Source organism: Macadamia integrifolia, chromosome 9 (assembly GCF_013358625.1).
Source record: "Macadamia integrifolia cultivar HAES 741 chromosome 9, SCU_Mint_v3, whole genome shotgun sequence".
Classification (NCBI taxonomy): Eukaryota; Viridiplantae; Streptophyta; class Magnoliopsida; order Proteales; family Proteaceae; genus Macadamia; species Macadamia integrifolia.
The window spans coordinates 685,375-697,878 of record NC_056565.1 but is presented as its reverse complement, the minus strand read 5'-3'; the positions used below and the strand labels follow the sequence as shown (position 1 = coordinate 697,878).

The 12,504-nt window shown below is 43.9% G+C and overlaps 1 protein-coding gene and 1 non-coding gene across 2 annotated transcripts; one reads left to right on the top strand and one right to left on the bottom strand.

Annotated features, from left to right (window-relative positions):
* The first annotated feature begins 239 nt into the window (after positions 1 to 239).
* LOC122090210 lies at positions 240 to 337 on the top strand. The gene has a single exon (XR_006143452.1). It is a non-coding gene; the product is annotated as a U6 spliceosomal RNA (small nuclear RNA).
* A 1,151-nt stretch (positions 338 to 1,488) lies between these two features.
* Positions 1,489 to 11,082, bottom strand: LOC122090010 (F-box/kelch-repeat protein At1g55270-like). Its single transcript, XM_042659826.1, has 2 exons — positions 10,696 to 11,082; positions 1,489 to 2,957 (listed from the first exon to the last, which is right to left on the bottom strand). Exons 1-2 carry the CDS (start codon positions 10,753 to 10,755, stop codon positions 1,707 to 1,709), a joined length of 1,311 nt encoding a protein of 436 aa, XP_042515760.1. The 5' UTR covers positions 10,756 to 11,082; the 3' UTR covers positions 1,489 to 1,706.
* Between the last annotated feature and the right edge of the window lie 1,422 nt (positions 11,083 to 12,504).

The following is a 12,504-nucleotide window of genomic DNA, read 5'->3' as shown; positions in this document are numbered from 1 at the left end:
CCAAAAAAAGGGGGGCAACTTTTCTGTTACCGGGAGAATATTCCACACCGATAGTTCTCATACTTGAACTGGAAAATTCAAAATCAAAATTCGAGTGGACAAGCCAGTATCTAATTGCTGCTTTTGTTAAAGGAAGCGTGTTACCTTTATGTTCTGTGGCTTCAAGACCACGCATAGGTTTAGGGCTCCAATAACTAAGCCGTTTGTCTTAGGTCCAGAAGATAGCCCAACAGTTGGATGGTCCCTATGGGAACATCCAAAAAATTTTATTGTTACAGTTATGATTAGCACGGCCCCTGCACAAGGATGAATCAGTGGGGATCTTTTTTTTTTTTTTTTTTTTTTGGCTAACGACGAGTCTCCAGGCTTTCGGTCTAACTAGTGCCTAGGGATTGTTTTTACCATTCAAATGGATACAGAAAAAGTACATGATAGGAATTATCGGTTTTCAATCTTTATTTGGTCTAATTGATTCATTAAGCGGGGCCATGAGATAAGGTACAGGGTTGTTTATTTTCTTCCTCTCCCTTTTCAGAATCAAGAGATGAAACATAGGTGGCTGATCCTATATTCATGAAACATAGGCAATTATTAGGGGATCATTCCTTCTTCATTCCCAGACAGTGTATTGCTTTTGAAAGTCGAGGATTGAAGGTCTTACACGCCAAAACTATAGCCTCTCTCTCTCTCTCTCTCTCTCTCTCTCTCTCTCTCTCTCTCTCTCTCTCTCTCTCTCTCAATTTTCTGCTATCCATCTGATCCATCTAACAGTTCATATAGTACTCCCTTCCTTAGCAGCAGAGAATTATTCATCTTCAGCGCAGGATAGCACGATCTTTTTGCACCCGCTGTGTCCTAGTGCTGTTACACACTGAAGGTAGCATTCTTTCTTCTAAGTTATTATGAGTTAAAAATAGAAAACCGCAAGCATTCTTTAAGCATATAGTTCAACACGACACATTCCAATTTAGTTGACACATGACATTCCTTCTGATCAGGACTTCCACCTAGGCGACCAATGATATGATGCGGTGGAAAATCAGACAAAAGTCCAACAGGAAAAGCATGCAAATAACATGTTAAGGTCTGGCAATTAAAATTGATTGAAGCCCCCCAAATGTATATACGTATACGATTTCATTAGCTGATCTCTATATCCCGTTGTATTCACAAAACATTCTGCAAGAGTACATAATACTATGGTATACCCCCCCCCCAAAAAAAAAAAAAACACACACACACATCAAAGCCACAAGTTGCAAAGTGCAATGGCTCTTGCATGTTGTTTTGGAACCCACCCCCACCCCCACCCCCAAAAAAATATCTCAAAATGGCTTCTAACCATCTCTTCACCAGACCCTTTCCACAGTCTGAAAGGAGTGCTAGGTTAAAAAGACCCTCTAAACTATCATCTCTTGCTTTTCATCTACACTTGGCTGCTGTATTCACCATCTTTCTACCAAGACTGAAACAAAGGCAAGACACCCATCCAAAATTGAGCATCCTCATTCATTTTCAAAACACAAACTGATGATTCAATCTCCACAAAATGAATACACCATGCCAGGAAGGAGCATACAGCTGCTAACTGATGCACTGTTGCTAATGAATATATTTCAATGCAAAAACCTCATGGTGACAAAGTAATGGTATCGAAGAAACTTTCTAAGGGAGTTGCAGATTCCTGGGAAGCCTTCCACCAGGGTTTATGCCTGAAGCACCTGACAGTGCACAATGTGACTCTTCAAACCACCTCGCCCAGCAATACTGGACCATAAGTTAGAGACAAGAGTCCTAAAGTGACCTTTCCCTGCAATAGTCTCCCAAAGATGAGGGTTACTCTCCACATGTTTATCAGGGCTCGAAACATCAACCAGGCTGATGCTCATGTTGTTGCGAATAATGCAAAGCTTCCCATTCAAGGGGACAAGTGCAGCAGCCTCCAAGACCCGTGAGCTTCCAAGATGGAGCTTACTGTCTATGAACCTATTCCATGAATCCGTGGACCCATCATAGACACGTAGCTTACACCCATCCCTGCAGTCCAATGCATACAACTGCCCATTCAAAGAGATGCTCGGGTTGCGCCAACCTGCAACCATCCCATCACTAACTAGGACCCAACTATTGGTTTCAGGACTGTAGGCTTCACTCATGACCTGGCGATGAGAACCAAGCCCTTTTAGGAACCACTTCCCATTATAAACAACACCAATGAAGGGCACCATCGCAGTGCTCATATCAGCAACGAAACTCCACCTGTTCCTGTTAGGATCATAAACCTCAGCTGACCGCAGTGTTCTTTGGATCCCTTCACATTCTCCACCAGCCACATATAGGCAGTTATTAATGACACAAGAACCAAAGAAATGGCGTTTTCGAAGCATATCTGGCGCCCAATGCCATTTGTTTGTCCGGGCACTATAGAAAATGACCCTTCTCATAGATCCTTTAAGTGGATTTTTGCCTCCAAATAAATAGAGATGGCAACCGTTCAGAACTGCACACCCAAATCCAAGGGCCTCAGAATACTCCGGAGGAACAGGGGGAAGTGGCTGCCATATCTGGTAGGTAGGATCAAAAGCATGCCATGATATCTTTCCATCACGGTCTCGTTTGATAACATACACCCACTCCTCTGCCATTCCCAGGTTCTTCCTCAGTGAGTAAAAGAAGTTACCAGCAAGAAGCTTATACCATCTCTTGCAGACCAGACGAAGCTTTCTATGCTCAACACGTGGAACCCGGATGAGACACGCAATGGCGAGATCATCAGGAAGACCAGGCAAAAGGGGAGGCTGGACTCTGCTCCTGTCCCTTCGGGAGTTCTTGCTTTTGTGTGCATGAGTCTTGATATCAGGCTGTATACAAATTTTTGATCCTGGGACAAATCTCCTTGCCCCAGCAACTGTTTTTAAGCCTGCATCTACTCTACAATAGCACGAAACAGATTCAACCTGCAATGAATTCCACGGTAAGAAACATTTCTTTTTCTTTCTCTCTCTCTCTTTTTTTTTTCTGGATGTTGGGGGGGGGGGGGTGGGGGGGGGTGAACAGAACCACAATCTATTACAGGAAAGTGGCAAAAATACATAAAATTGAAGAAGCAAGTCATTTATGCTGCCCGTAAATAGAACCTAGAAGTTTGAATCAGTAAAGTGGATTCATTGTATTGTATGACTCAATTTCTTAAAATCCCATTTATGAATGGGAAGCAGTTCTCCAAACAGTTTGGTCAGAAAGCAGAGTTCAAAGCTGGATATGCATCCGAAGTTATTGGACTATTAACCCACCCAACTGGTCAAGCCATCCACAAAAGCAACGAATCAAATCTACTTAACACCTACACATGTACATACATATAGATAGATATGGATATAGAAATATGTATATATATATGTGTCATAATTTAACTTTATATATGACCTCCTCATTTTTTTAAGTTGTCTGAATTCACCAGGTTAACCAGCATCATCAACCCCCTCCCCCCAGTCAGACTGCAATGATCCCCTTTTACCAGGTTCAATTTTTAAAATATTGGCTGAGATGTTGATTAGAGGTGGGAGGTGGGGAAGCCAGTGGGGTTCAAGTCACTAACTTCTATGGGGGATCTAAATAAATTGGGAGGAATATAGAAGTGTATTATGAAATCTATAAGAGACGAGCATGAATGTGACAGCTAAAGCAATAAGGCTATCCATCTGTAAAGTACAAATGACCTTTTGACTGTTTAGTATACGTTTTCATGAAAAAAAATACCTCGGTTAAATTATAAAAGGAAATTCCTCTCACAAACTCTCTCTCCCCCCAACCTCCCAACCACTCAACTCCTCAGTCCTCATTCAAGTGCAACACTCAGAGAATGCACTCCTTTGAGCTTGTTCATTACTGCCTGATGAGGCAAAATATGTCCCCTTCCTCACCACGGCTGAAGTGTGTATGCAAACCTGGACAGAGGACTGACCCACCACCTCGGCCTCTCCTCGTGCCGTGCAGCTACCTCGGCCCTCCATCAGGCCGTGTTGCCACCTCGGCCCTCCATCAGGCCGTGCTTCCACCTCGGCATCCCATCAGGCCGTGCTACCACCTCGGCCCTCTATCAGGCCGGGCTGCCACCTCAGTATCTCATCAGGCCATGCTACTGCCTCGGCCCTCCATCAGGCCGTGCTGCGACCTCAGCCCTCAATCAGGTCATGCTGCCACCTCAGCCCTCCATCAGGCCGTGCTACCACCTCAGCCCTCCATCAAGTCGTGCTGTCACCTTGGCCCTCCATCAAGCCATACTACCAGTCACCTCGGCTGACCTATCACCTCGGCTCGGCACAGTCAAGTAAGGCACCCAGAAACGTGCTCTCGTCCACTCCTACATTCAAGGAACGTAATCCCTGATCACGGGGGCAAAACTTTATCCACTACACGTCATCAGAGGCGTCCACGCCTCTCACGACTTGCACCTCCTAGATCAATGGGGAATATTACCAGAATATTCCTTGGAACCCGGAATATTCTTAGAATCACAGAGCCACTCCCTCAAGGACTCTACGCCTGAACCAGACTCTCCACAAACTCCCCTCCTCTCTCCATCAGCAGCCTATAAATACCAAGGTAAGCCTCCATCATGGGGGATCGATCACTCACTCCTTTTACTGGAAAAACTCTCTTGAGCATCTGCTAGAGTCCCCAGTCGGGTCAGCCCGGCTCTCCCCTGTCCTCTCTTCTGTGCAAGTCGGCCAAAGCACTAGGAACTGTAGGGAAGAGCATCTGGTCAATTTTTACCACATCAAATTGGCGCCGTCCGTGGGAAACAGTTACAAAAAGTCACCTTGGACCAATGCAATTAAGGAGTAAGAAGGTCGTTTCTTCTATGACAACACGAGTAAAATCCACCCGCGAGTTACCACTTGGACGTCCCCATTCACCACCAATGGCAGAGCAAGAGAATGTCCCAGCAGAGACCCCTCCACAAGGACCCCAGCAAACCAAGCCAGATGTGCAAGTTGCCCAAGGAGAGGGGGATCAGCGCGAGCAGATCGATCCGAAACTGGACCGCGACGCCGTACGAAAGTCGAGATCGAATTAAATGCTCTAGCAGATCGATCCGAACTGCTAGAGCCGGGGGCTAGTGATGAGGCAAAATATGTCCCCTTCCTCAGCATGGCTGAAGCGTGTATGCAAACCTGGACAGAAGACTGACTGACTGACCCACCACCTCGGCCTCTCCTCGTGCCGTGCAGCCACCTCGGCCCTCCATCAGGCCGTGCTACCACCTCGGCCCTCCATCAGGCGGGGCTGCTACCTCGGTATCTCATCATGCCGTGCTACTGCCTCGGCCCTCCATTAGGTCGTGCTACTACCTCGGCTCTCAATCAGGCCATGCTGCCACCTCGGCCCTCCATCAAGTCATGCTACCACCTCAGCCCTCCATCAGGCCATGCTACCAGTCACCTCAGAAACTTGCTCTCGTCCACTCCTACATTCAAGGAACATAATCCCTGATCACGGGGCAAACTCTATCCACTACACGTCATCAGAGGCGTCCACCCCTCTCACGACTTGCACCTCCGAGATCAATAGGAAATATTCCCAGAATCACAGAGCCACTCCCCTCAAGGACTCTACGCCTGAACCGGACTCTCCACAAACTCCCCTCCTCTCCATCAGCAGCCTATAAATACCAAAGTAAGCCTCCATCATGGGGGATCGATCACTCACTCCTTTTACTGGAAAAGCTCTCTTGAGCATCTGCTGTGGAAAGATCTGACTAAGGCATCGGAGAGTCCCCCGTCGGGTCAACCCGGCTCTCCCCTGTCCTCTCTTCTGTGCAGGTCAGCCAAATCACCTGGAGCTGCATGGAAGGTCATCTGGTCAATTTTTACCGCATCAGATTGGCGTCGACCGTGGGAAACTGTTACAAAAAGTCACCTTGGACTAATGCAATTGAGTGAGAAGGTCGTTTCTTCTACAACAACACAAGTAAGATCCACCCACGAATTACCACTTGGACGTCCCCATTCACCACCAATGGCAGAGGAGGAGAATGTCCCAGCAGAGACCCCTCCACAAGGACCCCAGCAAACCAGGCCAGATGCGCAAGTTGCCCAGGGAGGGGGATCAGCGCGAGCAGATCGATCCGAAACTGGACAACGACGCCGTACGAAAGTCAAGATCGAATTAAATGCTCTAGCAGATCGATCCAAAATACTAGAGTGGGGGGCTAGTGATGAGGCAAAATATGTCCCCTTCCTCAGCACGACCGAAGCGTGTATCCAAACCTGGATAAAAGACTGACCCACCACCTCGGCCTCTCGTGCTGTGCAGCAACCTCGGCCCTCCATCAGGCCGTGCTACCACCTCGGCCCTCCATCAGGCCGTGCTACCACCTCGGCATCCCATCAGGCCGTGCTACCACCTCGGCCCTCCATCAGGCCGTGCTGCCACCTCGGCCCTCCATCAGGTCGTGCTGTCACCTCGGCCCTGCACAGTCAAGTAAGGCACCCAGAAATGTGCTCTCGTCCACTCCTACATTCAAGGAACGTAATCCCTGATCACGGGGGCAGGACTCTATCCACTACACGTCATCAGAGGCGTCCACCCCTCTCACGACTTACACCTCCGAGATCAATGGAAAATATTCCCAGAATATTCCCTGGAACCCGGAATATTCCCAGAATCACAGAGCCACTCCCCTCAAGGACTCTACGCCTGAGCCGAACTCTCCACAAACTCCCCTCCTCTCTCCATCAGCAGCCTATAAATACCAAGGTAAGCCTCCATCATGGGGGATCGATCACTCACTCCTTTTACTAGAAAAGCTCTCTTGAGCATCTGCTGTGGAAAGATCTAACTTAGGCATAGGAGAGTCCCCCGTCGGGTCAACCTGGCTCTCCCCTGTCCTCTCTTCTGTGCAGGTCGGCCAAAGCATCAGGAACTGCAGGGAAGGTCATCCGGTCAATTTTTACCGCATCACTGCCTACCACCAAATATGATAGACACTAAAATCACCAGCTGATCAAATAAAAAAAAGGGCTTAACCCAGTGCACGAGGCTTCTGCCACTATGGGGTCTTAGGAGGGGCATAATGTATGTTGTCTTACCCCTGCTTCACGAAGAGAATGTTTCCTGACTCGAACTCATGACCACGAGGTCACAATGGAGCAACCTTATTGTTGCATCAGGCCCCCAGCTGATCAAATCATAGCTGGAAATTATCTGTAGGAAAGTAGACAAGTATAGTCTATGCAGTTTCGTTAGGGAAATCGTTATGAAGATGGGTGGAGGATGGTGCTTTATGAAGGATGTGATCATTGCTAAGTTTGGATTGTTGGAAAGGGAGTGGGAGATTAGGGAAGTGAACACATCTTATGGGCAAGGAGCGTGGAAGGGCATTCTAGAAGGTTAATGAGAAGTTCAAAAAGGAAGTCAAATTCACGGTTGGCGAGGGGAAGAGAATGAAATTTTGACATAATTCTTCGATGGGGGATGGAATGTTAAAGGAGACACATTTGGCATTGCATGGAACATGAATGCATAAATAGAAGATCATATGGATTTTTTTTTTTTTTTGCGGGGGGTGGGGGGTGGGAGGGAGGATTTAGACTTCTATTTCAGGAGGAATTTTGATGATGGGAGATGGGTAGGGAGGTGTATATCGAGCAAGTGTTGGAAGGGCCAAAACATTAAGGAGGGGAGGGATGTGACAGTGTGGAATAGGGGTTGGAGTGGTAAATTTTCAGTTAGTTCCTTTTTAAGAGCCTTTATTTGAGGACAATGTATTGCCACATAGATGGGGGTGCCTCTACATAATTTTTTTTCTTCACTTTGTAAGAAAATTTCAAACGTTAGGACCGACTCCAAACTCTCCCCCTCCTAAAGGCCTTGCATAGGCGGGACCAGCACTGAGTAATGGCACTTTATAGGGCTCAGGTCTTAGTCAACCTGACTCCACCTGCACCTAGTTCACTTTCTATGTACAAAATGAATACCAACATATCATATTCTCCCAACACCAGTACACGCAGGCTTCCATATTTTAAGGTAAAAAATGAAAACACCATAAGTTGAGATACTTGTGATGCAGTTGCACGATCGACTTAGAAAAAAAATCTTTTGATTTGATTTGATTTTGTTTTTAGAAATAATTTCCTATGAAATTAGCTAGCTTCTAATTTTAGAATAGTTTCCATTTTCAAGTAGTTTCCATTAATTGTTTGATTTTTCTTCTTTATATTAGTCATGTAATGGATGAACTCAGTGGTTAGACTTGATGAATAGAAATTTGGTTGAATCTTTTTTTTGGTTTTGAAACCATGGCTGCCGACCCCTTTTTCTCCCTCTTTGAAACCTTCTAATCTCTTCTTTTCCCTCTCCTATTTTCCTCTTTAGTTCTTCTTCTTCATCTCCCTTACTTTCTTCTTTATTTCCTTTTTTTTTTTTTTTTCAACTGTTGAATACTGTTCATCTTCTCTCTCGGATGGTAATACCAAGCACCAAAGGGCAGCTTGTTGAACCCTTGTCTCTTACCGGTTGGCTATGAGATTTGGACCGAAGGTTGCTACCTCCTAGGCGACACAAACCCTAGAAGATCTCCTCCCAAGCTTGGTCCTGCTGGTGAGAAATCAAAATCAGATTCAGATAGTTTTGTCACCGCCAGACCTAGTTGCAAGCTCGAAAATACTTGCTCTAGACTATCGGAGATTTCTGGTGCTGGATTCATAGTACACTTGCTGTTGCGACCCTTTGATTGAAGTTTCAGCCCAAACCGAGCTCTCTTGATGAAGCTCTACCGATCTAAATCCTCCCATCTCTTCCGCCCCTGTTTTGGTCCTAGGAAGAAGATGATCTAATCGTGAGTTTATGGTGATTATTCCCTCTTATCTTGATTTCCTATATTACCCTTATATTTGTTTTAATTCTCTCATATCCCTATTCTTATTTTACTTCCTAGTTTATCCCATCAAATAATCATTAATTCCCTTTAAGTCCTATCTCCCAAATAGCTCATTAACTAATCTGGTTATTTACAATTCTGCCACCCCTTCATAACTTCAGCTTAATTACAAGTCTGCCATTTAGTTGAAGCTTTATTTCAATACAATTGTTATTGGGTGTTGCCTTTGTTTTATTGGGTGTTTAAGTGGGCCCTAAGCGAACCGATTTCAGTCTATTGGAATCCGGATCCGCATCAACTTGGATCTACCACCCTATATTATTGAATTACATGAATAACTTGTACAAAATTTATATGGATCAAGGGGACAAATATTTTGTGAAAGGAAAATTAGAAGGTTGGAAACCACTTCCATTTTAAATTTTAGGATGTTGTTTCCCAAAGAAGAAGTGGCAGTATCTTGGAGACTTGGACATTGATATACTTGGCACCCATGGAGGACTCCAACCCTAGCAAATGGCCGGATTATTTGCCTCAACAAAGCCTAAACATGCTTCCTTGTCATGTCAAACCAAAAACAAAAAAATAAAAAGAAAATATAAAATAAGTTATAAACAGTAATAATCTTCCAGGAAAATATTCTAAGGTGAAATAAATGGAACCCCAGGCTGTTTGATCCCAGCCTCCATCAATATGGCATCAGAATCGTTTTTACAGTCCCTAACTGATATCCTAGTAGAGTTCTGATCATGGTCATGATGATAGTGAATATGAAAACATAAATGAAATCCAATAGTTGATGTTCAACTGTCCTAAGAAGTAAGAACCCCCGAAGAATTCAAAGATACATCAACAGAGGTACAATGCAGTAGGTACAAACAAGAGGAACAGTAAGTAGAATACCGATCGGAAAAAAAAAAAGCAAGAAAGGGGGTTATAGCCAGAAGGTCTTTCAAGAGGAGCAGGCACCAAAAGCATCAATCAGAAAACAAAAACTAGGCTTGAAATAGTAGTATGAGAACCAAACCGAGCAGGTTCTCACGCCTATGACAAGTGAGAAACCTATAGCCAAATATACCACAGGGTCGCCTGTAGATACTTATGCCTGAAACAAATGAGAAAACTACAGCCAAACATACAACACGGTAGGACAATAAATTCATTACATAAGTGAATATTATATCCACCTAAATAGGTGAAGGACAGGGCTAAAGCACGAATGGGATCCTTGTCTCAAACAGACACTACTCTAATGTTACTACTTCCCACCTAACCCTCACCCCCACTCCCACCCCCAAGCCCCAACCCTCAAGCAAAGTACTGCCATCAAACTTAGAAACACCGGTAGCCCCATACTTAGCACTTAAACCACCGAGCCGACTAAACTCATCTCCTACAGCAAAAGCAGTAAAACCGAACCCACCATTCTTCCAAGACCAGCAGATCCAATATCCACTCTGTCCATCATTTGATTTAAAGAGAATTCCACAACCCCACCCTCCAACACCTACATCCTAGGTTTGCAGGGCATCCACAAGAAAATGTAGCGCTCGCACACCTCCACATCCCTGGGTTTGAAACCCAAAGTATCCCTAGATTTGAAACCCAAAACCAGAAAACGTCAAGCAAAATCAAAGGGAAAGCAAAAACCCAGTAGATCTTCAAATATTCAAGTACATCAAATTTCAAAGCTTTCGTCAAAGGTTGCAAATTCAACCACAATTTCATCTGGGTACCTTAGGAAGGTGAATGGATTACATAAGAAAGTAACGAATGACAATAATACTGGGATAGTGGAGTAAGCTTACCAATGGAGCTTGAATTCGGACCCTTCTTTCCGCATTCGAAGATGTTTGAACGGCCTCCATCTCAGAAGAGCAAGTTCATCTACAAACTGCCTTCGAAATCCAGAATCAGCAAAGGGGTTATAGAAGCTCAGGAGTCTTGGATCGAGCTTCTCGTGCTTCAATCGGTGAATCTGCCTAAAAACAAAAGCCACAAACGGAAAGCTTTGTCTATATCTCTTCCAATACAAACAAACAATAAACAACAGTAACAGCAACAAACAACAGCATCAAAACGTGAGGGCAGTGTGACCCTTCTCTTCCATCCGTGTCTCCCTGGGACTGAAGATTACAGCTGGACCCATTTTCCTTCCCCAATGGTTTTCATATCTACTAGACAATAAGAACATAAGATCAGAGTTAAAAAACTAATATTTACCAGTCAACTCGTTAAAGTGGTTTGAAAAAAAAAAAAAACTCCTTTAAGGTGGGGTTGGGAGAAAAACAAAATCAGAATTAATCTACCATGGATATAAGGTATTTCGTCCTACATAGATGCTACCAGCTAGATTTGTGTGGAACAAGATCCTCTAAATTCGTCAGTATCTCCAACGTACATCGGACGGTTGTAAAACATTTGGAGTGCGTGTCGCAATGTTGTCAGCCATCTGATGTATACTGGAGGGGTTGGTGCACTAGCGATCTGGTGCGCAAATAAAAAAGCTATATTCTTCGAGGGAGATATTTTCTATGGGAGAACAATCTCCATGAGCACCCCCTACAGTCTCTCTCTCCTCTACCCATACAAATCATTTCACATGGGGGAGAAAAGAGATAGATTAGCAGAGGTTGTGGCAATCGTTTTGCTATCGACCATAGATTTAGTTATCAGTAATGGTAATCGAAACCAATCTCGCATAAACCCGATTTCGGATTAAAACATCAAATTTTCATCAAATAAATATTGTATCAACTAATCTATATAGATCAAGTATTGATATAGGTCAGTCAATACTAATACGAATAGGCCGATACGGCCAATCTGACATCGATTCATAACACCATGCTATCGACAAGTTTTTCATCTCATGATCAACCAAAATTAATTAGTATTGACCCAAATTTTAACAAAGGGTAGGGGTAGAGGAAGAGCTTTTTAGTAGCATGTTTTGAGGAAAGGGTTGGAATCGACAAAATCAGTTGATCCCAATTTTGATTATGATCCATACTTGATTGCTAGGGTTCGGGCTAGAATTGTCCCTTTCTTCTTTTTTTTTTTTTAAATAAAAGGCTGGAATTGTCAACATTGTTTACTAGGCCCAGCATGGCTTAGAATTGAGATGTTGGGAGTCATAGAATTATAGTTCAACATCGGTTCTATAGGTCTTGGTGCGTTCGTATACTTGTGAATCCCTTTTCATCTAATGCCTTGAGGCTTTGGGTTAGATGCTCCAACAACATCAAAACTCTTTTAAAGTCTGATGGCTATACTCCAACAAAGGTGATGGGTGCTCTTAGTGATAAGAAAATGTGGAATAGATCATAATAATAGATCTGGTGTATTTATGCAACTATGTATATAGTTGATATCCATTGTTTCAAACACAAAAATAATTATAGAACATATAATAGTTAGCATTATATGTTTCATATTAATTCATGACTCTGGTACATGTAAAATAATTAGTTCTTAAATTCTTTTTCCTACTTTGAAAGATAACAAACAAAAGAAAATTATATCATGGGTGAGACCAATGTTTCATCTTCTTATCTCTTTGTATATTTATTTCTTTTCAAATTCGATATATCAACGCATAAGTTGGTTTCTCACAT

Coding starts and splice junctions, on each gene's coding strand:
- LOC122090010 (XM_042659826.1), bottom strand. CDS start 10,755: ATGGAGGCCGTTCAAACATCTTCGAATGCGGAAAGAAGGGTCCGAATT. Junction 2,958..10,695: donor TCCGAATTCAAGCTCCATTG/GTAAGCTTACTC, acceptor AATTCATTGCAG/GTTGAATCTGTTTCGTGCTA.